The sequence below is a fragment of the Micromesistius poutassou genome (assembly GCF_964030765.1).
Source record: "Micromesistius poutassou genome assembly, chromosome: 16".
NCBI lineage: Eukaryota > Metazoa > Chordata > Actinopteri > Gadiformes > Gadidae > Micromesistius > Micromesistius poutassou.
The window spans coordinates 12,107,858-12,133,960 of record NC_140286.1 but is presented as its reverse complement, the minus strand read 5'-3'; the positions used below and the strand labels follow the sequence as shown (position 1 = coordinate 12,133,960).

The following is a 26,103-nucleotide window of genomic DNA, read 5'->3' as shown; positions in this document are numbered from 1 at the left end:
TTAACAGCTGGGCCGCTGTGATAGCTCTACAGGCGGCCCGGAACAGCCCTTGGTAGGGCCACCCTCCACCAAAGCGACAGGGCTAACTCCCCAGCTCCCTCTCTGAGCACGGGGCCTTGGGCTGCCGTGCTGGCTGGCAGAGGTATGGCTGAGGCCAGCTAGATCAACGCTGGATCCAGGGGCCACTAGCTGCCGGCGGCTGCTCTTGTAGCTTGCTGCGCTGCCTCCCCGGCCTTCAGCGACCATCACTGTCATTGGGGAAAGCGCTAGAGCTAGGCACATTTCAAATTGCAGCATACAAAATGAAATTACCGGAGAAAGCTATTTCAAAGGAACGATATTAATAGCCACCCTTTGAAGAAAAGTACATCCTCTCAATGACAGACATGCAAAGAACGTGGATATTGTGGGAACCAGGACTGTTAAATGGGCTAGAGCAATTCAGGGCAAGCATTCAATTTTAATGGAGCAATCAATAATAATAATAATAATAATAATAATAATAATAATAATAATGGAATAAAAAGGATGCAGAAGGAGATCAAAGTCAAAGATTGCGTCCGAAGACTTACAAAGTCACCAGACTAACTTTGGAAGCTTTCCCCCATAGTATAACCCTACCAAGAGTCTTGTTTGCTTGTGTCAGCTAGACATGGTGGTTGAAAAGCCCTTTTATGCTTTATATCAAAAGGAAAATAAAAATAATATAATAAAAAATATTATAATAATGGCAACTTAAATGATACCGTTGCAATATTACACACGAAAAACACACACCATTAGTCTCAGTTATTCCACTTCCTGGGAATATGTAATTATATAGTATTTTGAAAAAGTATTTCAAATATTAATACAAACAATAATTCCTTAGCCTATAAAACAAAACTGCCCACTCCCTGTCCATCCAATATTTACATCATACAAAATGGGAATATTCTTTAACGCATGTTTACCTAATCCCAACCCAATACCTACTTTGTTATACCCATTTCGTTCTGGTGAATGGTGTTTGTATGTTAGATATGTCACATTTAAACAATTAAATGGATCCTAATGTTGATTGAGAGGTTTATTCCTCGGCCTTCCTCTACATCGTCCTGTTTCCTGACTTTTGACAACTTTTCTCTTCTTAGCCTCCTCCTCAGGGTTACTCCCAGAATCCTTCTCTGCAATAGAAAATGTGTTGGATCTCTGGCTGGCTTTCCGTTTGCTCTTCCTCACTCCCTTGCTTTCCTCTGACTTGTCCTCTTCTGTCATTTCAGAGGATGGGTCCCTGTCACTCCAATCACCATCAATGATGTCTTTGGAAGAGGGTCTCCTCAAATAGCCCTTCTCTGACGTCTCAGCTGCTGTGGTTGGGTCTGGGGCCTCTCCTCGCACAGCAGGAATAGAGTTTGGCTCGCCAGTTGCTGCATTTCTTTTAGGTCTTCCTCTGGGTCTACCCATGGACTGAACAGTCACCCTTTTGGTCCACTTCACGGGTCCACTCAGCCCGAAATCGGAAGCTTCCTCTTTATGGTACCGCATAACGTGACTCTTCAGGCTCACGTTGTGATTAAAGCTCTTGTCACAGTGCTGGCACTGGAAGGGCTTCTCCCCGGTGTGCACACGCAGGTGGGATTTAAGGTGGCCCGGCTGTTTGAAGGAGCGACTACAGAACCCGCACACAAACTCCTTCATGCCAGTGTGCACCAAGATGTGTCGTTCGATAGAGTGTAGAGTCCGGAATTCTAAAGCACAATATGGGCAGGAAAACATTTTGGGACCTCTGTGGCCTTTCAAGTGTAAATTGCGTGCAGGGAGCTTTGAAAACGACTTGGAACAGTCAGGGCATTCATATGGTCTTGCTTTGGGGGTGTGAGCTCTCTCATGGGCCTGTTTATCAAGTCTTGTTTTAAAGGGAGCCATGCAGAACTTGCAGTAGTGCTCATAGCTTTCCTTGTGGATTCTGCTATGAGTTTTCAGGGCACTTTTGTCTAGACATCTCTTACCACAAACGTTGCAGGAAAGTGGCTTGATTTTATACTCACATGTGTGAGTCTTGCACGTAAAGAAAAAGACACCGCATTCTGGACAAAGTTGACGGACACTAATGTGCAATTCAGAATCTAAATTCAAGTCACTTTCTTCTGAGTCATCACTCTCCAATAGTCTGTCAGATAGTTCCACTTCCCAGTCTGAATCAGAGTTGGCAATCTCTTCTTCTCCTTCTCCAATGTTTTCTTCTTCTGCTTCCCCTCCTTCTTCATTTGAACAATTGTTTTCCCCATCAAAGGTAAACTCTGATACGTGAAAGGTTATCCCAGGGCAGCTCTCTTTATTTGGAGCAGTCTGCAAGAGAGATGGTAGTAAATAATCAATGCCAAGCATTCATGTAAATTAAATATATAAAAGAGTGACAGAATTGTATGAAACCATAAAAAAGAACAGAAGCTGTCTCAACAACAGAGCGGATGATATTTTAACCACTAATATTGCTCAAAATAGCACCAAACCTCTGCAGTAGCATGACTAGGGTCCCTACACATAAAACTAAGCACCAACTACGTAGTTAGCAAATAGAGTTTATTAAAAAATACTTTTACAGGACTTGCCAACTGTCCTCCTACCAGCTCTTCTCGCAGGAAAAGCCATACAAGTTTGATTATCTAATGCAATGCAAAAGGAAGGAGGCCATTTAAGATTTGTTTCAGAAAAACATGTACTGTATTCAAACAGATAGGCCTACTAATATCCCAGAGCCCCATACACAAAATCTACCAGTGGAGCTAACCAATAGATAAGACTCTTGCCTTTTGGCCCGCCTATATCAGATACACCGATGTGATTTGTTAATGTTCAGATTGAGGGGAATAGACCTCTGAAGAATAAGTCCCACCTCCGAGGTTCCGGTTCCCTCGGTCAAATGTCTATGGGAAATAACGTGGCGTTTTGAATGATCGTACTGCATAACAAACTCTGTAGGTGGCGCAGAAGTTACATTTGCGTCACGTTTTGAACTACACACTTGGGAGAGTCGTGATTAGGCCTGGGCAATATGGCAGAAAGACATCACGACATAACATGATCATATTGATCGATATCGATTACTATTGATAACTCTAATGACCTAAAAAGACTAGGAATTACCATGCTGGATTTAAACACTTCTGTTTTAACACTTAATATGACCTTCCACTGTTCATTGATGAATACTCCAATGTCGATACAACAATGAAAAACACTCAAATATTGTAAATAAGTATGGAACCGTGTTTGTGTAACAAACCCAGCTGCTAGATTCTGTGGTTCAGTCTCTTATCGATATATATTTAACATGTATTATATTGATATTGATAAAAATTCTATCACGATACAATAATTAATTGAATTATTGCCCAGGCCTAGTCGTGACGTCCGAAGTCTGCGCAGATCCGTGTTAGCATAATGCTTCTTCATAATAGTTAACTACTTTACCGGCACCAACAATCCAAAGCTTCAGTGGTTCTCATAAATAAAAGCAAAATGTGATGTACAAGGAAATAAAGGCATACAAACTTGAAACAGATCCTACTAAGTTCTATTTAGTTCTGACTGTTTTTTATCGGATAAAAAAACCCACTGTTAAGTGCACGCAGTGCACATGAACGGTCGCTGTCGGGAACACGCGTAAGCATCAGCGTCATCACTGATGAGGCGTCTCGTTATTACCAAGACCATGAATGCACCTTGAGTATATTGCTCTTTCCCAGCGTGACCAGAGAATGTCTTATATAAAGAGAACTGGCACTCTCTCTCTCGTTAACACATCTCTGTCCATGGGAGGGCGCTCGCCGGTGAGTGCAGAATGAATGTGAGTCGACGGGGTTTCACTCTCAAATTCCTCTTTTCTCAGGGTGTAATTTTTTGTCAAGTAATTTGAGAGTCACATTCAAAAAGGGTGGGGGGGGGGGGGGCTAAGATAATACTCTCAGCTGAATATTGCATTTGGAATTCACTTATCAGTTCTAAAAATCTGTTCAAAAAGATGATGAGGTCGCTGCCAGAGGTCTTGCTTTATGACAAGTTCTGAGTCACTTTGGCACTTCCACATATATATAGATATATATTAGGGCTGTGAAAATTGCTCAAAAATGACGTTTGAATATTCGCTCTAAAAAAAACACATATATTCTAACTATTCGAATATCTATATTTGCGCATTACGTCAATAACAGGACAAACTAATACAATGAGACATAACTACTGTATAGGTAGTTTATTTAAGTTTAAACATATTTGACAACATATTACCTACACAAAAATAAGTAAATGAACTAATGGCCAAGACCGCAGACCTCGCTCTCGCTCGCTCACTCGCTCTCTTTTTCTCTCTCTCTCGCTCCCCCTCACTCTCTCTGCGCATACTTGTTTAAATAAATGTAACCGGGGCGTGGCTAGGAGTCCAACTGCGACTAATGTTATCGACAACGCCACCTTGAGTGTTATTTTCAAGGACTAATAAACCAAATGTAAATTTGTAAAACCAAATGTGTGTAATTGAAACCGGGTTCCCCAAATACGCAGTTTTCGCCAATGAGAAGGAGACGTGAGTTGTACCCAAAACAATTATATTTATTTACGTGTCATAACAACATGAGATGGCTGGCAAGTGGCGACAACCATGGACAGTGGGGGGGGGGGGGGAGCTAGCTCGCTAGGTTACTCACTTGATGCCCTGTGCAGACAATCCAACCAGTCTGCTGCAGTGGATCTACCTGCACACGTGGGAACCCTGCTTCCTTTGGCTGTACAGCAAGCCGCACAAGAGATGCCACGGCAACGGCATGGCACGGCAACCCAGGCAGCCATTTCTGCCCTTCCAGAACGGTCAAATGCTGACTTGACGGCCTTACAGGCTGCTGATCCCTCTATTTATGCTCTCCTTTCTTTCTGGCAGGAACAACGAATGCCGGGACGCATTGAGAAGCATGGCCTTCCCCCTGAAACCCTGGGTCTATTGAGACAATGGGATCATCTCACCCTGGAGGATGGTTTGCTGTATCGGGTATACAGAAGGCCAGATGGAGGGAGCGAAGTCCACCAGCTGCTGCTCCCTGGGTGTCTTAGGGAGGAGGTCTTCCGCCAACTACACCACAACCATGGCCATCAAGGAACTGAGCGCACCACTGAGCTGATTCGGCAGAGGTGCTACTGGCTGGGTATGGGGCAGACTATCAAACAGTGGTGACAACTGTGTGACAGATGTAGCCTCTCCAAAGATACCCAGCCACGGGTTAGGGCCCCTATGGGCCATTTGTTGGCATCCAAGCCCAACCAGGTCCTGGCTATTGACTTCACCCTCTTAGAACCTGCTAGAGATGGTAGGGAACAGGTGCTTGTTTTAACTGATGTATTCTCAAAGTTTACACAGGCCATTCCCACCCGTGACCAGAGAGCCTCGACGGTGGCAGAAATACTTGTCCGGCAATGGTTCTACAAGTATGGAGTTCCAGCCAGACTCCATTCTGACCAGGGCCGAAACTTTGGTAGAGAACCTCAGGTCCCTGTAGATTTCCTGCTAGGCCGCGTGGTGGAACCTGCCGCCGGGGAGGTCTGTGAGTGGGTCCGAGATCAACGGCGGCTCCAGGTGGCGGTGGAGGTGGCCTGTGAACGGATTAGGGCGGCAGCAGCGCAGCGGAAAGGTAGGGCAGACCAACGATTGCAGGGGGAGCTGTTGCCAGGGGAGTGTTGCCAGCTGGCCAGCTTGTCTACCTACGGGACCACTCCGTCCGGGGGAGGGACAAAATCCAAGATGCCTGGGCGCCTACAATCCACCAGGTTGTTGGGCCACCCCAGCCAGGAGGTTGTGTTTACGTGGTTGCACCTCAACAGGACTTGTCTCAGGTACGCCATGTACATCGTACTATGCTTAAGCCGGTACCTTGTGATCGTTCGGTTTCCCCACCCAGAGAAATACAAACCTGTCATGGTCCAAGGAATGTGGAGGAAGAAGACGGTGAACTTTGCATTGTGGTTGGCCCGGCTGGCTCCATGAGGCCATCTACTGGGCGTCCGGATGTCTTACTGGTCGCAACCCCAATTGGGAATTCCCCCTCGGATCTGCCGGTGGACACAGACATTCCAATTGCTCCCGTCACTCCACCAGCCCTTCCGGTCGAAGGGGTTGTACGAAGGTCTACCCATGAGACAGCTGGTAGACATTCCAATCCCCATCATCTACCAGTGACGATAGGGGGTGGGGCTACGAATTCCCAGGTGCCTGGTTCATGCTGCTCAACGTCAGCCATGTTTAGGCCTTGGTGTTAGCTAAGTAAATTGTCGGGACGACAATTAAAAGAAAACAGGGACGAGTTGTAGCCAGTCAAAGCTGTCACCGTTGGGGCCACCGTAGGGAATGTGGGCAGTCCTGAATGAATGCATTCACACTGACGGCTATTTAAGCGTCCAGACGTCTGCCTGGCACCAAGCTGGGTAGCCATGCCTTGGTGTCGGTGCTGGGGAGATTGCAGGGTAACGGTGGGACCTGAGATCTCTCCACTGCTGCTTTGTTTTGAGTCGTTTTATTTGATTTCCTTTTATTTTACGGGTTCGGGTTGTCTTTATTTTCTCTTAAGTTTTCTTATTTTTTGTTTTCTTATTTAACCAACAAGTTGTGGTGGTTCCGGACTTGGAGCCCAGTGGGGCATCAGCCAGCTACAGGAGGGTTATAGGGCTCGCTTTAGGCTACTACCCCTGTGCCACTTTATATTTTTGCTGTGTGTGTGTTGTGTGGGTTTTATAGGCCTGGGCGTGAATGTGAGTAACCTACTGTCCCCCCCACTGTCCACGGTTGTCGCCACTTGCCAGCCATCTCATGTTATGACACGTAAATAAATATAATTGTTTTGGGTACAACTCACGTCTCCGTCTCATTGGCAAAAACTGCGTATTTGGGGAACCCGGTTTCAATTACACACACATTTGGTTAATTAGTCCTTGAAAATAACACACTCAAGGTGGCGTTGTCGATAACATTAGTCGCAGTTGGACTCCTTGCCACGCCCCGGGTACATAAACAATAACAATAAACAAATGCTGAGTGCTGATCAAGAGTTTTGTGCAAGCTATTTAAGGTAACGACTCTTGTCCCAAATATGGCAGGCTTCATTCAGTGATTGAAACAAATATAATTAATTGTTTTTCCACATTTGAATATTAATTTTCACCTTTGAATGTCTGTTTTTAAAAACTATTCTAATATATATTTGAATTTAGAATATTCGTTGATAGCCCTAATGACGGGTGGCTTAAATCAAGATTCAGTGTTTCCCACACATAGTCCAATGTGTGGTGCTGCGCCACAGATTGAACAACGAGCGCCACAAATTGATCCGGCAGCCGGTAATCGCGGGAAACACTGAGATTGGTTCCCAATTGGATCTGATTGGTTCCCAACTGTTGTATATTGAGCGTATAGACCTCTGAGAATATGTCCCGCCTCCGAGGCTCCCTCGGTCAAATGTCTATGGAAAATAAGATGGGGTTTTTGAATGATCGTACATAGCAAATTCTGTAAGTGACGAAGAAGTAAAAGCTGCGTCACGTTTTGAACTACACACATTTTTTTACACCTCCTTTACCTCCAGTCTATCCGTAGCCAGTGGCTGCACTCGTGGAACAGCATACTTCTTCAAGGACACTCTCTTTGGGTTATTTGGGTCTGCAGCTCTTTTAGGGTAGACGAAGTCGTCCTCATCGAAATGAGCACTGCAGACACGGTAATCCTTCTGCATCAGCGTCTCGTATGGCGTCTCCATGTCCATATTCAAGACGATAAGCCACGCGTCCACCAGAGACCGGTCATCGTACCGCAATGGCAGCCTATGAAACGTTTCTGGGTTGTACCTTTTCATTTTTGTTTCGCAGCCGGGAAAGGCACAAACACGAACCATCCTGTCTCTTTTGACTTCAAGATGTAGGATCGTCGTCTTTTCTGGTGCTTGAGCTGTTCACTCCATGCTGTCAGATGTGCTGCAGCGCGTCTTCCGGCAACAACGTGACGTCATGCTAATTCCCGCGAAAAATATTTTGTCTTTAACTTAAATATCCAACTCCGTTCATTTCCATGTCAACACTCGATAGATTTTGTCACAAACATCCAAGTGTCAATGTATTTCCATGGAATTATAAATTCCAAAACTTTACTCCTTGAATTGAACTCCCCCCCCCCCCCCCCCCCCCACACACACACACACACACACACACACTGCATATTATATATAAATATATACGCACACACAATGTATCAATGTATCAAACTGATTGTGGTGTTAATAACTGTCTAATATGCATAAGAACACATCATTTGATTACAAACATGGCAAAAAGTGATACGTTTACAACATTCTAGAAAACATATCACCTTAGGTTGTTTCTACTTATGAAATAGTAAATCACATATTTTACCACATATTTAGGAAACAAATAGAAATGACAAAAGACAGATGCAGAATTTACACTTGCAGATGCAACAGACACCACGAAAGAGCCAGAAACCAATGTTACAGATTTTTCTCATTTTACTTTCAGCAACACATAACAGTTTACAATATCAAACTGAAATCACCAGATCGTTTAGGAAGCCAAGTATTGCTTAGTATTTAGTTGGGTCACTCAATGGTTTTGTTTGAAAAGTCATATGGATAAGATGACAAGTGAGGGAATAAGAGTTTAAGAGCAATGTGCAGGTAGTAACCCCAGGTAAATCCATCTGAGGGGAAAGTATTTAGCAAATAGTGAAATTATTTTAGACTTTTGAATTACTGATATACTTGTTGATGTAAAGTTAATGTGCAGATCTGACGTTACAGAATGTAAGACAAACACAAATGTCAAGAGCATCGAACCAAATTACAAAAACAAGGGGCAGTCTCAGGATAACTGCTCAATAACAAACATTCTAAAAGGCCAATTATTAGTTTGATTAAAAGTGCCTTGTTGGTGTTAAGCAAAGCTCAGAATCGTGTGCTGTTTGGGACAAGGCGGTTTCACTCAAAAGGGCGGGTTGCTACAACCTATAGGCCTACTGTATGTGTGTGTATATGTATATATATATATATATATATATATATATATATATATACATATATATATATATATATACACACTATAATGATAGCCTGGAAATCCAGAGTACTCGCAAGAGCACAATTTGAATTTGCTCAGCGAGTCACTCTGAAAACGAGCAATATACTCACTCGCCCCCTGGATCCAAACATTAACCACAGTGGTGTATCTGATATAGGCGGGCCAAAAGCGTTGCTGTTTTACCGACTGGATACGGCATGAGTCTTATCTATTGGTTAGCTCAGCTGGTCTGGATACGTCGCCCCTTGTATTCTGATTGGTCGTAGTGTTATCTAATTGCGTGCAGTGATATTTTCAAATGCAAGCTTGGTGCAGCTCCTTGAGTTGGGCCACTATAATGATACATCTAATATACAAATAATAAATAATAAATAAATATGATATAACAATCATGATATATTTATATATGCAATTGCAATATTCTTGTCAATGCAATCATCCTAGAGTAAAGACAGTTACCAACTTGCTTATACCCAATCAGTTCTGGCGAATCTTGTTTAGTCAAGTTTTTTAATTAAAAAAATTAAAAACTTCCCAATCATGACTTTCAGACAACTGGATTTTTCCTTGGCCTTCCTCTTCGTCGTCCTACTTTTCCTGACGTTTGAGGCCTTGTCTGTCTCTCTTTAGCCTCCTCCTCTGTAGGGTCACTGTCCGAGCCATTCTCAAAAACATCCTCTGCAGTGTAAAAGGACTTTGGGCTCTGGCGGGCTTTCAACTTACCCTTCCTCAGTACCTTGGTTTCCTCCACCTCATCCTCTTCTGTAAATTCAGAGGTTTGATCCCTGTCACTGCAATCACTTTCAATGTTTTTGGATGTGGCTCTCCTCAAATGACCCTCCTCTGACTTATCAGCTGCTGTGGTTGGGTCCAGGGCCTCCCCTCGCAGAGCCGGAATCAAGTCTTTCTCCCTCGTTGAGGACTCTCTTTTGGGCCTTCCTTTGGGTCTACCCATGGACCTATAATACGTCTTCTTAAACTGCTTTGGTTCTTTCACCTTAGGGTCTCTGTCGATAACATCCCCACCTGTATCCTCTGTGTCTCCGATGACCATCTCCTCATTCACCTCCTCTATTCTGGCTACGGGTGGTTCCATCTTCTCCGGTGTATCCCCCATAGGCTCCGAGTCAGAGGCTCCTTTGTGGTACCGCGTAACGTGACTCTTCAGGCTCACGTTGTGATTGAAGCTCTTGTCACAATGCTTGCACTGGTAGGGCTTCTCCCCAGTGTGCAGGCGCAGGTGGGATGTAAGGTGGCCCGGCTGGTTGAAGGAACGAAAGCAGAACTCGCACACAAATGGCTTCACACCAGTGTGCACCACCATGTGTCTCTTAATACAGTGGGGAGTAGGGAAGACCAAAGGACAAAGGGGGCATGAGACATTCTGGTCTCGGTGTTCTTTCAAATGGGAATTGCGCTCGCGGAGCTTGGCAAACGTCATCACACAGTCGGGGCATATATAGGGCTTTGAACTGGGGACGTGGGCTCTCTGATGAGCTAGTTTATCAAGCCTTGTATTAAAGGGCGCCATGCAGAACTTGCAGAGGTGCTCGTAGCCTGCCTCGTGGACTCTGCTATGACTTTTTAGGGCCCCCGCGTCCTTGCACCTCTTGCCACAAATATTGCAGGGGAACTTCTTGATTTTGTACTCGCACGTGTGAGTCTTGGCCGCATTAAAATGCACACCACATTCTGAACAAAGTTCACGGACCTTTCTGTGCACTTTAGAATCTGAGTTTGGTTCCTTTTCCTCAGAGACATTTCTCTCCAGTGGTTTAGACATCTCTGTACACCATTCCGGATCCGAGCCATCACTCTCCTCCTCCTCCTCATCCTCCTCCTCTACTTCTTCTTCTTCTTCTTCTTCTTCCTCCTCTTCCTGCTCATCTGCATTTGAACAACTGCTATCTTCATCAGTAGCAAAGTTAATCTCTGATACATCAAAGGTTATTTCGGTGCATCCCTCTTCGCCAGTCTGCAAGATAAAGATTAAGGATGTTAGCGATTCTCTCTCTCACACACAGACAAACCAACACACACGGGGAAGGGTGAATAAGTATTCAATTTGGCCGTCCCTGAGGCAGTGAACTGACGAACATGAAAGTGCAAGATTATATATCATAAAAAAAAAGTTTTACAGCACACTGCGGTTCTTTTCTCTGTTACAGTGCATTTTGCGATGGTTGTTTACTGCTGGATACTGTCCTACTGTATTCTTCTGTCCCATCTCTATTGGCCATTTGTGTTTTAATCGACTGATCACTGCTATATTAGCAATTTCCATTGAAAGGATATAAAACAAATGTAATGTCTATAAACAAAATGTATCAGCTGCCTCTTTGAGAACGCTGAAGGCTGATTAGCAGTCTAGAATTACATTATTTGAATATTGAATATTCATTAGCCTGCTTATACACCTGGTGCGTACCATGTTGGTGGTCGTCAGGGTCAGGTCTTCAGCCTGGGTATCCTGGTCACACGGCAGGTCACGTCGTTTCACCACATAGTGTGAACCATCAGAGAGCTTCCCCAACTTAGAGCTGCAACCACAAGCCGTTCGGAGAAAACAGAACACTGTATGTAAACGCATGTTGCAAGTTAAATCTGAGGTATAGAGGTAACAACATAGTCGTCTACAGGGAGTTAACTGAGAAAGCATCTCTGAATCAATTGATGTTGGGTGCAATTTGGTCTTTTGGCCAGCAGATGGTGGTATGTTGTAGACCTACTAGTAGCCAACAAAGTGCAGATTCTCGTCAGTCCTATAGATAAAAACATCTTTGTATGGCAGCACCGAGGAAGAACGTACTGTCAGGTAATTTAATTCCAAAACAGAACCAGACCCTTCTAATTATACATTAAATTGACGAGTTGGTGCCATACTGCGGGAGTGGTGCTACTAGAATTAGTGTTGAAAAAAATAAGTTTGTTAGACAAACAAATTACTCAGACAGACACATTTTAAATATAAAAGCTACCAACGAACATGGCAAATGCCAAATTGCCATTGCTGTAAATGCAAACTAAACATACAAGGATAGTAGTTACATTTGGACATAGTTTGGTTTTCGTTTCATGGAGCTCCTCCAGTTGTTATTTTTAGATTAATACTTGTTTGTCCATCGTTTCATAAATGGTATTTTACTAACTTTGTGAGTTACATTGGTTGTCAGTGATTGTAAAGTGTGATAGTCTACACAAGGTTATTGAAACCTGCTGTATCTCATATTGGAGAATAGCGAGATTTTGTCTCGTCAGGATGGCTCAACCGAGGAACTTAGCTTCTCTTTGGTTCAACTATGTCAGAGAAATCCTGTAGTACAATGTAGTATTGATGAAGTAACAAACATTGTCCTGCAAAGACAAGCCTGCTGGTCAATTATGCTCACCTATCTGAGAGAGACTCTTCCCCGATGGGGGAAACCGGGGGACCTCGCTTTCCCGTAGCCCGTCCACATTTGTAAGATGTGAACGTCTGTTTTTGCTCATAGCTGCAAAACAAGCATTGTTTACATTTAGAAAAAAGGTTTTAGCAAGAAGGGTATAGACGGATTGTAGGCAAGGATTTTTAACACAAGTTTTATTGCAATTGCCCTTTCTGAGGCAACCCTGCTGTCATCTTACTTGGACAGGGACAAAAATATGAACTAAAATGTTATCTGTTCCTATAGGCCAGTCTGTGACCGTTCTGTTCGAATGCTTTGTGAGCATGTGTGACAAACCAGGGGATCGATTGCAGCAGGCGCATAGGTGGGGCCAGCACATCCAAGATGGAACCACAGTTTCAGCACAGTACCACACATTGTCCATCACATGTTTTCTTGGCCATTCTGTTTATCCTTCGTTGCTACTGCATTTTACATGTGTATTTTTATTTGTTGTAAATGTAAACAATACAACGCTGGTTTTACGTTGGTGCCTGAATCTACAGTCCCTTTCAAGCATAAACACTAACAGCATTTTACACAAGTTTGCAACTCAAAAACTGTCTAGTTTATTGAAACATTTATTGAATAAAAAGATAAATGTACCTGTCAAGAAGAAAAAGAGCCATTTGGGAATCACTCTTCATCCCCTTCAACTCCATAAGCTCTCGCCATGGCTGAAAAGCGATACCAATGTTGACCCTTGTTTTATTCCTGGCTCTATCAGATTCCCTTTTCTTCCCCATGTTTCTTTCGGTTTTTCTGATTTTTTTCTTTGGTTGCTTTGCTGTGTAAGCTGTAGTTTGTAAAGGTGCAATTGGGATTTTATTTGCACGTTCTTCTGCCATTGGGAAGTGCTGCATTCAAGCAGTTGTGGTGGAACTATGGGAATTATGGTGTAATGCCGTGTGCGCGCTTGTGAGTGACAGGGTAAACAGAGTCCCCAAACCAATAAGGGATTCTCTTCCCTGAAGCCTAACGTCAGAAATGAGCCGGGAGCGGTCAACATCTAAATGGTATCATGCAGAGCCAGACGCAGTAAAATAGAACTGATATTCACACAGAGCATTTCACTCACTAATAGATAACGGATGGCTCGGATATTTCTAACAAATTACACTAAATTTGAATCTTATCTACACCATCTTTAAAACATATCACAACCGTAGAGCGACCGGTGGCAGTACTTAGCCCTCCATGTTGCATATTTTGGTTTTGTTCCATCTTCTTTTTATGCCTCTTACACTTCTTCTTTATTTCATACAAAATATAAAAAGTAGCATATACTGCCACCAGTGGGCCGGAGTGTGAATTTTAATTCTCCATAACCCTGTGCAGTTGAGAAAACGAAACCATACCCAGTCCCCCCCTTAATACGAGAGCTTATTTGTGTTGTTGTTGTTTTTTGACATATGTAACATATTGAATATGTTATGTGGAACTTATGTGGCCTATTGTGTAGACCTACACTAACTGGGTAGCCATCATGAGCTTCCAAATAACGTCCACTAGATGGAACTATTTGGCTTTGGAGTGGTGCAAGTGGCACTCTTGTAGGCATAGCGATATAGTCTACTATATACACCAAAGCATATGCCTATTATAAAATCTAAAAGTATATTGTGATAAAACATGACATAAAATAAAATATTATGGAAACGAAAGTTGAGGGAAAAAGTGACCCATTATTCTATTGGCCGATGGGTTTGACGCTCAGCGACGGTGCAGTGTTTTATCGGTGCGGGATTTAGCGACATCTAGCGGCGAGGTCGAGTATCACCTCCGAATAGCGTTTCAATGTGTAGCCTCCATTACCTGTCCAGCAGAAAACAGGCAACTTCGGCGTCAGTCTGAAAACGTTTTTCCTTCATCAGTAATTTCCACTTGGGAAAGGCCACACCAATGTTTATCCTGGTTCTCTGCCGGCGCTTGTCCCGATTTCGTTTAGCCTCTTCGTGTTCTCGTTTCTTGCACGACGAGTATTCACGCTCCCTTATTTTTTCTTTTGCTAAATAATACCTATGATCCTCCATTTGTCCAAAACTTCTAGCAGCGCAACATAATAAGCCAGCCACGGCATGCGTTCAACCACTTCCGCTGCTTCCTTATTGGTCGTCTTCTGGTGCAGTCGCTGGTGCAGCCATCGGAGCGGCAGAGCCGTGTGTCTCTGTGAGCTGACACACTGTCGACCTAATGTCACCTAACTATATTCAATCTGCTCCTTTTAGATGATCTACTGAAGATCCAATTTTGAAAAACTGAATGGCTTCAATATGCCTAAAACTGCCATCAATGCATACGTGTAGAATAGCCTACTTTTAAAAAAAATGAATCAACATTTCAGTAGGCTATAGGCCTACAATTGATTTCGAGGTAGGACCAGGCTTCCTCTATATTGCAGTGCCAGCATAATATCATACCAGTATTCAAAGATATTGAATAGTTAAATCAAGCCTCAAATAATTATATCCTCATACATTGAAAGCTGGGTTGTGTACAGGTGTGAGAAGTTACTTTCCCCATGACAGGACCTATACCAATTATATATGCTGCTTGTCATTAAATAAATACACACTGTTTTTTCATTTGAATAAATAGATTCATTCCTTATTAATAATTAATGTAATGATAAAAAATAGTTGTATTGCATTTTTCCCTTTGAATTAAATGGATAGAAGCATGACCACTTGATGTAAGATTGGGTATTTTGCCTTAGCATTCAGACTGTCTTTCTTTGGCATTGATATCAGTATTTGAGATCAGTGTTTGCTGAATGTGCTGAAACTTCAAAGCCTGAAGCTAAATAGGAATGTTTCGCTAAACTGTAGACAATAAAGGGGGTAATAAATGCTTGAGAGAGCACAAATATTTATTGAGTTTAAACACAAACCCATCATCTCCCTTCATGATGACAGAGTTAAGCTTGGCATTGGGACACGGCTCTAAGAAAAACAAAAAAGACTGGTGAAAACATTTTATTTGTGAGTAAGACTAAAACAGTGAATTCTCATGGACATGCCCCTCTCCCTGTAAAATGTGCGGGTACAACGGAATTTGACCTCTGCACCTGATTTATGTTCCCTCATTTTTTATCCTTTTTAATTCTGGCAAAGAGAGCCAAAGTCGAAACATGTCAACCGCCTTTCATATTCCTAAAGGAATGTTGGCTGCTCGTCAAGATGTTGTCAGTCATTACACAAGATAAGCTCTTTCAGTTCATAAATAAGATTGATGGCACCGCATACCGCCAGTTCCTGTTCTTTGTTTTCCCGGACAAGTTCTCCTGTCAAAAGCATCCCTGCTATCTTGCCAACCATAATTTCCTGTCTCCATAAGGCCCAAATTTGCCCCCAAGTCCAGGCCTGCCGGGATGGATTTCATACATACCCCGATGTAATTATTCAACCACACCAGGCCGTAAACGTTTCCCCCTGAGCCTTTAGGATTATATTGTTTAGAGGCTATACGCCGACACTAGGAAGAGTATGGTAAGGCGAATGAATGCAGCGCTGACACAGGAGAAGAAGAAGAAGGGGTGGTAAATTATTTAGTTACAGTTAACCAATAACCAATGAAGAGCCAGCTATTTTAGTACATACTGAGTTACACCAACACCGTTCTTATGAATGAACTATTATTGGAACTATAATTGGAATTATATGTTATTTTACATATATTTTACATGTTTATTTTGTTATTGTTGTGTGAAAACATTTTTATCTTGATACCCTCACCATTTCTTCCAAACGCTAGTAGTAGCAGTAGTAGTAATGATTGTGTTCAGAAAATCCCCCTGTGTGTATCGTGTTCCAGCTCAACCAGAGGTGAAAGGAATTGGTTGAGTTAAAGTGGGTGGACTGTAGAGCAGGGCACATGCTTAACCAAGCTCCCTCTGTCGAAAAGCAGTCACCATAACTTTGAAAGGCACAGGACACATATATCGTGTGTATTCATTTCCTCATTGCAGTACTATTTAAAGCACACAAATATACACATGCAGGCATACACAGTTACACACATGCACACATGCGAGCGCACACACACACACACACACACACACACACACACACACACACATACACACACACACACACACACACACCTACGTACATATTTGCATTGGAATGAGTGGCAGGGCATGGGAGTATTCTACTGATGTTGTCAGCTGCTGGTGCTGATTACTCCAGCACATTCTAGTCATTGTCACTGTCACTACTGCACTTCGAAGTCTCATTGTCAGTGGTGTGAAACTGGCCCAAACTGGCAATGGTCACAGTACGTGGCTCTCTGCCGTGTGTCAGCATTTATCTGTATGACAGAGAGGGGGGGACGGTGTATGATAAAGAGAAAGTTCAGAATAAAATGTCACCTCAAAAACAGAAATCCATTTCCCCACGCCTTTCTATTGGTGAATATAATTCCATCAGAAAATGCTTTGGTAGTGCGTGTGTTTTGCAACGGTTCACTGAGGCGATGGGAAAAACTATAAAGAACACCACACATGCTTTGACAAGAATTTCAAATGGCATCACCCTTTAAGCCCAGGGAGGAACCTGCCTTTGTCACATCTACGGTTACATGTCAGTATGAGAATGTGATCTATGTCAAATATGCTCTCCAGAGCCAGGAGAGAGAACAAGAGAGCGGGCCACCCGAGAAATCTGAACCCAGAAGAATGCAGGTCTGGCATTCATTAACGACGAGTCCTCTCCCCAGCGGGGGCCATCTTGGAAGCGTGGAGACACGAGGAACCAGATCAGGTTAAAGTGAGACGCAACGAGAAACCAAGCGGATGAGACACAAGTCTGTGTGGGTTTTAAATGATTATTGGAAAGAATAGATAGAAATAAAGGAAAGCAAAGCACAAGTTCGAATTTTTCATATATTAGAATATTTTATTTCTTTTGAAATGAAATGCATGAATTCCATTTTAAAACCTTCATATTATTGTTAAGTTCACAGAAATGTCTTGAATGTTTTGAAGTCAACACTTGCTTGGGTTGGTGTACAATTTGACATCACCGTGATTGTCTGCACATAATTTAAAAAACAAACATAAACTCTTTGGCATCGCACTATAATATCTAAAATAATACAAATATCTGTATAAAATATATGATATTAACTGTCCTGTTAGTTCAAAGCTCACAGTAAACAAAACCCAAACAGTATGGTTTTCAGTTTTAATCCCCGGAAGGTGACTGAACCAGCAGGTACACCAAATCAGGGATCAAACACTCAGACACACGCTCGCACACAAACACACCACATACAAACACACACACACACAAAGTCAAATAAAGTTAGAGGAACAGATTCAGGTTCAGCTCCATGCTGCCCACCTCCTCCCTCCCTCGCGCCTCCAAATTTGAAACAACACCAGGTATGTAACAGAACAGTTGTTGTAATCTCTGTGTCCTTATTTAACGTAACCATTTGAATATTCTACGCCTGCCTAGACCATAAGGCCGGGGCGAGGCAGTACAGTTTCTGATATCTTTGTTTTGAGTTTGGCAAGAAATAGCTTATGACATGTTTGTTTGTTTCTCTTTTCTGAACCGCAAAGTGGCAGGAATGAACTTAAGTCACATGCATTCAGGGAGTAGCAGAATGCGGGTCATGAATCCACAAAGATAACCTTGTCTTAAAAAGGCGCATCTGAGAATGCCAGCGGCTCTAGATAATATTTGGGGAATGTGGAGACCAGATTAAATAAAATGAAGCGTCTAAAACTCCCTGGGTTGAGAAAGGAGGGCGGAACGGGGACAAGGGGGAGGGGGGTTAGAAAAAGCAGCAATTATATAAATATTTTGGCCTACACTCTCTTGAGAACATTTTGCCCTATTACAATCCACAATACTGTCTTGAGTACCTCAAACGATTCACACCTCGTCTCCCTCGTGGCCGGACGGCCGGCCTGCAGCGGCCCGACCGGGGGAGAGAGAGCCAGAGACACAGCACAGCTACGTCCCCGCTATGTGAAGCCATCCATTCTATCATTCATTGACCTCTTTTTTTCATTATGTCATTACTGTCTTATACAACCTCTGTTTGTCCCCCACCAACGACAATAATCAATGAAATCAACTTGTACTCCACTTAGTGTCTGAAGTGTTTCATAGGCTTTTGTCTTCTTTCTTTGTCTTTGTCTTTGTCGTCCATGTTCAGTCTTTAAATAAAGATTTCCACCGCCTCCGAATCCAATTCTTCCAAGCCCCTGAACGGGTTTGATGGCAACTTATTTGGCACGTCATTGTCTGTGGGGGAGAAAATAAGAATCATTAGGAGATAAAGGTTTTGCAGTAGGATCTCCTCAAACAGTGTTTACAGCCATGTCATAATTAATAATAAGACAAATGGGGTTGAAGTGATCTACAGTGGTTTATGTGCCCAGTCAATAGATCCGTAACATTTCCTGCACATTCCTCAAGGTCCACATTCTGAACCCTGACCTACAGCGCTGGTATTTGATTGGCTGGCCAAGGCCCGGTGTGGGTTAATCAATGAGGACTATAATCCAGCCACGCTTACAAACAAAAATAAATAAGCGCATGTGGAAGTCTGAACATGCATTATATTCATGGGCAAATATTCACGCCATTATTAGCCTTTTGCACTTCTGTGGTTGTGTTTGGGAGAGAATACGGTACTCACCACTGTTGAGCTGACTGTCAGCCAGGGGCTGGCTGGGTTTGACCCCCTCCTCGTGGAGAGACAACGAACCAGGTTCAGACTGTGCCGAGAACAGCCGTGGAGACGAGGTCTGGTCGTCCGATAGACTTTTACCTGGAAGGCAGCAACAGCCAAACAGTCAATATCTATCAATACATTGAATTTATTTATTTTTATTGTTTATTATTAACAATAGTGAGGTTAAGGGAGGATTAAAGCTTTCAGTATGTGTGTGTGTGTGTGTGTGTGTGTGTGTGTGTGTGTGTGTGTGTGTGTGTGTGTGTGTGTGTGTGTGTGTGTGTGTGTGTGTGTTTTCTTGAGATAGTGAGTGAGTGTGTGTGTTTTTTCTTGTGTGAGTATGTGTGTGTGTGTGTGTGTTTTTTCTTGTGTGAGTGTGTGTGTGTGTGTGTGTGTGAGTGCATTTTCTTGAGAGAGTGAGTGAGTGAGTGAGTGAGTGAGTGAGTCACTTTATTCAGTTGGTCAACAACCAACTGAATAAAGAAAGGCAAAAAGAGGGCCCTTACCTCTGCTCTTGGACGTACACGTAGCGACGCTTATGGCGGGCGTGGAGGAGGCGGGCCGAAGAGGCGCCCCCACGCCGCCCCCCTTGGCGAGGCCGTAGCGGGGGCACTGTCCGTCCTTCCTGCCCTGGTCCTGATGCAGCCGCTGACGGAAGATCTTGATCACTGCGTCTTTCTCCAGGATCTCAGCGTACAGAGCTCGGATCCTGGCGGGGGAACATCCAGAGAGAGAGGCGAGGAACGTTAACGCTGAGCTGCCTTCACGTGAACATTAACAGCAGAGGGCATTGGAGAGCATTCACTGTCATGCTCCACCACACTGTAAGTAATCGCTGGTGGGTTTCTGATGAATTATTCACCTGTTCTCCATCTCCTGGTTCCGGAAGTCGGTGGCGGGTAGGTCCTCGTTGAAGCTGTTGTTGGAGGAGTGGCAGGGAGAATGGTTGATGATGGTGGTGTCTCTGTGAAATAGGAAAAATATCTGCATAAAAAATCTGGTCCGCTTGTCCACCAACTTTAAGTACATTTTTTTGGATGAATATAAAGATTTAAAGTGTGGCGCACACGGCCGTTAAAGTCGGGTACGGTTTTGATCCGCATAGACGACGCTGTTTGCGATGCAAAGTACAACAAGTACGACTAAGTACTCAGGACCCTTCACCATCATCACAGAACCAGTGTGTTCAAAGCGGCCCCGCGTCGGCTCTCTCTGAGCCCCGGAGGTGGTGACGTACCTCTGGGCGGCGGCGGTGGCGGCCACCTCCATGGCAAACTGCCTCATGGTGCTCTCCTCCAGGTACTTCTGCTCCCAGCGGACCGTGTCGGCCTCCAGGGCCAGCACGCGCTCCTCGCGCTCCCGCAGCCGCTCGTGCAGCGAGCCCACCGTCACGCCGGGGGGCTGCGACTGCCTCTGTGGCGAGCAAAGGAGAGAGAGAGAGAGAGAGAGAGAGAGAGAGAGAGAGAGAGAGAGAGAGAGAGAGAGAGAGAGAGAGAGACGAGGGTTAGGTCAAACATGGAGAGGCATCGCTGGGTCCGTTCATAAAGTTAAGGTTTGGCATGGCCGCAAGCCACCAGGATGTCTACACTGCATTTAAGGCCATATACATTACTCCTCTTATTGTATGTTGAACGTCCTTGCACTTAGTACTTAGCATTGTGTAGCGTCTTATCCTAGCTCTATGTACAGGGAATGGGTTAACCTAGCAATTGTGAGTGCTTGGCACTTGGTTCTATGAACATCCTTACTGTACCGACAGCGGATATATCGTTGTTTCTCTTTCTTCTGACAAACGTACCTATTGTAAGTCGCTTTGGGTAAAAGCATCCTCTGACTGCCCTGAATGTAAATGATGAGCTCATCATTGATGGTGTTCTGGATGTGGAACTAGAGGCTAAACGATTCAACGGCCACACCCACGATTCAGTGGCGTTTTTTCTCGGGGGCGCTGTTTGGCCGTTTACCTGCTGGGCCCTCAGGCTCCGGAGCTCCTGCTCCAGCCGCGTCCTCAGCCTCATCTCCAGGTTCTCCCGCTTCTCGCAGGTGGCCTGCAGCTGGGCCAGGGCGCCCTGCAGGCGCTCCACCTTCTCCACGTACGCCCTCTTCTTCCTCAGCTCCTCCTCCAGCTGGTGGCCACGCCCGCGTGACGCCTCCAGCGCCTGCTCCAGCTGCTCCGAGCGCGCGCTCTGCTCCTCGGCCGCCGCCCGGAGCCGCTGCAGCTCGCGCTCCACGCGCTCCCGCTCAAAGTTCTGCTCCTCGTCTGAAGGGGGGGAGGAGGAGGAGGAAGAGGAGGAGGAGGAAGAGGAGGTTAGGGTCATCATTTCAGCACGCTTTTAGGCAGAAGGAACGAAGGCAAGGAGGTCCGTCGTGGACGCAGTGTTTGGATAGCCCTGTGGAGAACAGAGGGAAAGCCAAGACGGACGAAGGGAGGTTAGGACCGGGGGAACACAGAGATCCAATTGTTGCAGAGACCATCTCAAGCATTTCCTGTTATAGAGAAAGTGGGCCGCATGCATCCCTCCCACTTCCTCCCATTGAGGTGGTGCCAATGAGCCGCTCCTCCTGGGGCCGCTCGGACGCAGCTATGAACCCGAGCGCTAGTGGATTACGTAGAGTGAGGACGGGGAAGGGAAGGGGAAGAGGAAGGGTGTTCAGGGGTGGTCCCGGGGGTGCATCCCTTTGACCCACATAACACCACGAGCACATTGTTCAAAATGGCCACACCGACCATCTTTTTCTTGATAGGCCGAACGAATCAACTACAGATTTTGGACGTCATTTTGGTTCCACTGCACTGTTTTTTCTCCTTTTCTTTGTGCTCTACATCTCTCTCTCTCTCTCCCTCCATAGGAGGGATAGAACCCTGTTATTAAGGCTGCTTACCAAGCAAGCCGAGGGGTTAACACAAGTGAGACATTCCTGCATGCGGGATGCCCACCCCCCCAATCCCCCACTCATGTTGCCTTGCAACAATTGGATCCAAATCGTGAATGTAGATCATAAAGGAGGAGCAGGGAGAGAACAAACAGCCAGAGACGGAGAGAGAGGAGTGGAACCGGACGGGACGACAGATAAACTCACTCTGCTCGAGAAGTTTGGCCATGATGTGCTGGTTGTGGTCGGCAGCCTCCACTTCCTTTGCAACGTGTGTCCGAGCGTTCTCCAAGTTTTCTGCAAAATGAAAAGAGATCCCACCGGAATACCGTGAGTCATGTTCCATGATCCTTAGAATGCGACTGGTCATTGATTGAACCTATAAACTCTTAGCACTCCGTCTCCTTCATAGCGTCGTGGCGGTGGTGTGAGCGCTCACCTCTCAGGTCCCGGTTGAAGTCCTGCAGCCTCCGGATCTCCGCCACTAGTCTCTTCCTGAGGGTCTGCTCCAGGGTCTCTCGCTTGCCGCTGCCCTGGATCAGGGTCTCGTAGGCCTCCGATATACGCTGGATCTCCTGCTCCAACTGGAGGGAGACGAGAGAGAAAGAGGAAACATGAATGATTAATAAAGAGATTTAAAGGTGGCTGAGAGACTTTCAAATTCAGCTGTACATCGTACATCATTGGGTTCTGCAGTTATTCCCATTTCACATGAATTGCATTATTGATGAAAAAAAGAAAAAAAGAAGAATTTAGTGTGAATATGGATCGACTCAATGTTTGACGGATGTATTAACAGGTTTTATGTACATTTTTCCCCTTTCCGTCCAAGAGATTAACATTAGCATGTTTACCATGAATGTCAGACTAACACCCATGAAAACAAGCATATTGCACAGGTTTAGTTTTAAACAATAATCGGATAGGATTATCACTTCACGAGATTTAGAAAGTCTTTAGAAAGTATATGTGGCCCCCACACATAATTACACCGAATTGTAATATTTTCTTTATATAATCACAAGTGCGGAATTTCAGCCCGCACCACTCCTTGCCAGCTCTGATCTGTATCTGCATTCCTTTGGGCCAACAGGCCTAGTTCCAGGTGCGGGCGTGCGCACACACACACACACACACACACACACACACACACACACACACACACAAGACCGCTCTTGCTCTTTTTCGGGAAGAGTGCCAGTGCGGGAAAAGGTGTGCATGCCTGTGCCTGGGTTTGTGGAAACAGCTCCAGCGACGCCCACCATTACGGCAGTCACACTGGCATGTTTACCCAGGGCTGTGGCCCCGGCACAGGCAGAGAGAGAGAAAAAAAACTTTCCAACTGTGGCAATTATCATTCTTCAGGGCTGAGTCAAGGCCCAGGTTTTTTGGGTGATGTAAGTGTATCGGGACTCGGGTTGCAGTCCATGTCAAGTGTTGTGGTGTGTTGAAACGAGCCCAGCGAGCCAGGCTTTGTTGTGACCGTGAACGATTGAGAGGGGTTGGCCTGTTTGTTGGCCGGGCGAACAATGAGAACAATCGGAGTGAGAGTGTGTGAGTGTGTGAGTGTGTGTGTGTGGGTGTGTTACGTTAGAAGAAGAATCTGACTCCCAGGAATTCGAATGAGGTAATGTAAAACAAATGAATATATAAATGAGGGAAGAGGTGAAAGGGCCGTGGAGGCACGACTCGAGTGGAACATCCATCTTTTATGAAGCCGTCTCTCTTTCGCTTTCTCTCCCTCCCGAGAAGCTCTCAGAAATACCAAAACAAAAATGGAATGAATGCAGAAAACACACTTTCTCTGGGTCCCGGGTTGTACAAGGGAGGGGATTGTGTGTCTTGAGGGGGGGAAGTGAGCAGCTGTTGAGTGCATTTCTCCAGGGCAGATGAGGGAGTGTGCCTGGGGTCAGATGTCTGGCTGACAACTGTTTGCTAGGCTCCAGTTTCCTCCCAGACAGGTGACAATGGCTAGTGCGCGGTATGCTGCAGCATGCCTTGGGTTCGAGGTGTAAATACAGTGAGGTCACGTTGTTTGGTGTGACAACACTGCAACCAGTGTGTTTCAACTGGAAAGTGTTTGTTTTTTCACCCCCCCTAAACTTTTACTTGTCATTAAAAAGTCCCACGACTAAATGTTTCCAGGAAAAAAGAAATGCGGGTAGTTGCGAATGTTCTTGTTGATACAAAATAAATACATGACCTCGCTCGGTTTGGTCGCACACCGTCAACAATATTTCCCAAATAGTTTTGACTTTGTTCGACTTTGAGATTTGTTCGAAGTTCGACTTTTGTTTGCGATATTCAACGTGTGGTTTGCAAACGCTCCCATCGGCGGCCACGTTGTCTCTTACCTTGTGGATGCGGCCCGACTTCTCGCGGTGGCTCTCCAGCTCCTGCCTCAGCCTCTCGTTCTCCATCAGCAGCAGCTCCACCTGGCTGGGCTCCTCCAGACCAGCAGGGGGCAGAGTGCTGTAGCACAGCATATCGCTCTGCGGACAGGGCTGGCCATACCTACATTAAGACAAATTGGTGCGGTAGTAGTTAGCATGAGTAGGTGGCGACACATGTACATGATATATTTAGTTTTGTTTAACAAATATATTCACATTTTAATGACATGCGGTCAAAGACTAGCTAGCCTATCGGATGCCTCACGTCACCCAAGAGGGAGGAAATAGAACGGCATTAACAACAGCGGTTATATCGGCCTACATTAATCATAAACACCAACCATCCCCCCCCCCCCCCCCCACCCCGGCTTATACTGAGTAGCATGGATGTGAGAAAGGAATGCATTGGAGGGAGGCATCTGAAATATCACATGAACACCCAGCCGTCCCCTATTTTAGACCATCCGCAAGCAGACAGGCCGACTCCTCTGGCCCAAGAATGTCAACACCTTGAGGAGGAGGGACACCCCACACACACACAGACACACACACACACACACACACAAGCACGCGTGCACACACACGTGCACACACACACACACACACACACACACACACACACACACACACACACACACACACACAAATAATAAAAACCTCTTGCCCCCCAGCAAGAATTTTCTTGCCAGGGGGATAAAATTCAAAGTATCCCTCCAGCAGTAAACTAAACCACCCCTTGTAGGCAACGAAACTCTATGCTGGGTGTACCGCCGACGGTGTCCATGTCGGGCCTAAACTACACCTCCATGTTCCCTGCGGCTGAGCTCTGGTATGCTACAACCGTTCCTTCACCGAGGAGACATTTGAGCCCGGGGGCATTGTGAGGCCCAGGCGTGATTCAGAGAGGAGCGGTAACCAACGATGTGTTTACGGGCTACCACACACAATGACACTCTCCTGGAGACAATCGCCAGCAAGACGCCCAAATGAAAAAGAAATTCAAACTGCCGGATATGACGCAATCCGCCCAGTCACGGAAACACACAAACACACATACAGTACGCACTGCGTCCTCTGTGTACCTGTGCATGGACTCTTGCTCCAGGGGTACAAATCCTTGGGCCTGTGGCGGTGGGGCACAGTACTCCGGGGGCGGGCTGCGCTGGTCCTGGCCCGGCCCGGGGCCCGGCTGGGGGGGCGCCTGGGGCTGGTGGTAGTAGAAGAGCTCGGGGTAGCTGTGGGAGGAGCTCTTCATGGCGTCCGCCTTGGCCTCGGCGTGGCTCCGCTCCAGGTTCATCTGCATGCGCCGCTCGCTGAGCGACCGCGCGTGGCCCCTCTTCACCTCCGCCGGGTCCGCCTCCTCGGCGTGGAAGTCCCCCTCGCGCAGGTAGGCGCCCTCGTGGAGCTCCTTCAGGGGGCCCGCCACCGCCACCTGGGCGGCCGGGGCCCAGTGGTGCGAGGCCAGGTACTGGGACTGGGCCTTGGCCTGCTCGTAGGTGGGCAGCTCCTCGCCGTGCAGCTGGTACAGCGTGTAGCTGCTCTCCGAGTGCGGGTAGTCCCCCTGGTGCTCCTGGCCCTGGGGCTCCTGCCGGGCGGAGAGCTGGGGGTACTGG

The 26,103-nt window shown here is 45.6% G+C and overlaps 3 protein-coding genes across 3 annotated transcripts in view; all 3 read right to left on the bottom strand.

The window, feature by feature from the left end:
* Positions 1 to 7,913, bottom strand: LOC311361350 (uncharacterized protein; the record flags this gene model as incomplete). Its single annotated transcript, XM_084481516.1, has 3 exons — positions 1 to 248; positions 1,110 to 2,331; positions 7,602 to 7,913. 3 exons carry the CDS (start codon positions 7,911 to 7,913, stop codon positions 1 to 3), a joined length of 1,782 nt encoding a protein of 593 aa, XP_084337642.1.
* Positions 7,914 to 8,972: 1,059 nt separating this feature from the next.
* On the bottom strand, positions 8,973 to 13,706 carry LOC311361042 (uncharacterized protein). The gene is made up of 4 exons (XM_084481212.1): positions 13,140 to 13,706; positions 12,498 to 12,599; positions 11,537 to 11,648; positions 8,973 to 11,083 (listed from the first exon to the last, which is right to left on the bottom strand). The coding sequence occupies exons 1-4, from the start codon at positions 13,394 to 13,396 to the stop codon at positions 9,656 to 9,658; spliced, it is 1,899 nt and encodes a 632-aa protein (XP_084337338.1). The 5' UTR covers positions 13,397 to 13,706; the 3' UTR covers positions 8,973 to 9,655.
* Positions 13,707 to 17,405: 3,699 nt separating this feature from the next.
* Positions 17,406 to 26,103, bottom strand: part of LOC311360541 (angiomotin-like 2a) — a 9,748-nt gene continuing 1,050 nt past the window's right edge. Inside the window, exons 2-11 of the mRNA XM_084480628.1 lie at positions 25,573 to 26,103; positions 24,452 to 24,611; positions 22,537 to 22,681; positions 22,305 to 22,394; positions 21,188 to 21,483; positions 20,461 to 20,636; positions 20,086 to 20,187; positions 19,730 to 19,932; positions 19,188 to 19,319; positions 17,406 to 18,790 (exon numbers count right to left, since the gene is read on the bottom strand). The exon at positions 25,573 to 26,103 is cut by the window's right edge and continues 305 nt beyond it. Coding sequence (XP_084336754.1) covers positions 18,705 to 18,790; positions 19,188 to 19,319; positions 19,730 to 19,932; positions 20,086 to 20,187; positions 20,461 to 20,636; positions 21,188 to 21,483; positions 22,305 to 22,394; positions 22,537 to 22,681; positions 24,452 to 24,611; positions 25,573 to 26,103 — 1,921 coding nt within the window. The 3' untranslated portion in view covers positions 17,406 to 18,704. The remainder of the gene's footprint in view (positions 18,791 to 19,187; positions 19,320 to 19,729; positions 19,933 to 20,085; positions 20,188 to 20,460; positions 20,637 to 21,187; positions 21,484 to 22,304; positions 22,395 to 22,536; positions 22,682 to 24,451; positions 24,612 to 25,572) is intronic.

Bases quoted from the DNA above. Each gene is read 5' to 3' on its own strand.
- LOC311361042 (XM_084481212.1), bottom strand. From the start codon at position 13,396: ATGCAGCACTTCCCAATGGCAGAAGAACGTGCAAATAAAATCCCAATT. The intron at 11,649-12,497 runs GTGAGCATAATT...TTGTGGTTGCAG, and splicing joins GAAGAGTCTCTCTCAGATAG to CTCTAAGTTGGGGAAGCTCT. The intron at 11,084-11,536 runs GTACGCACCAGG...TTTATCTTGCAG, and splicing joins CCCTGACGACCACCAACATG to ACTGGCGAAGAGGGATGCAC.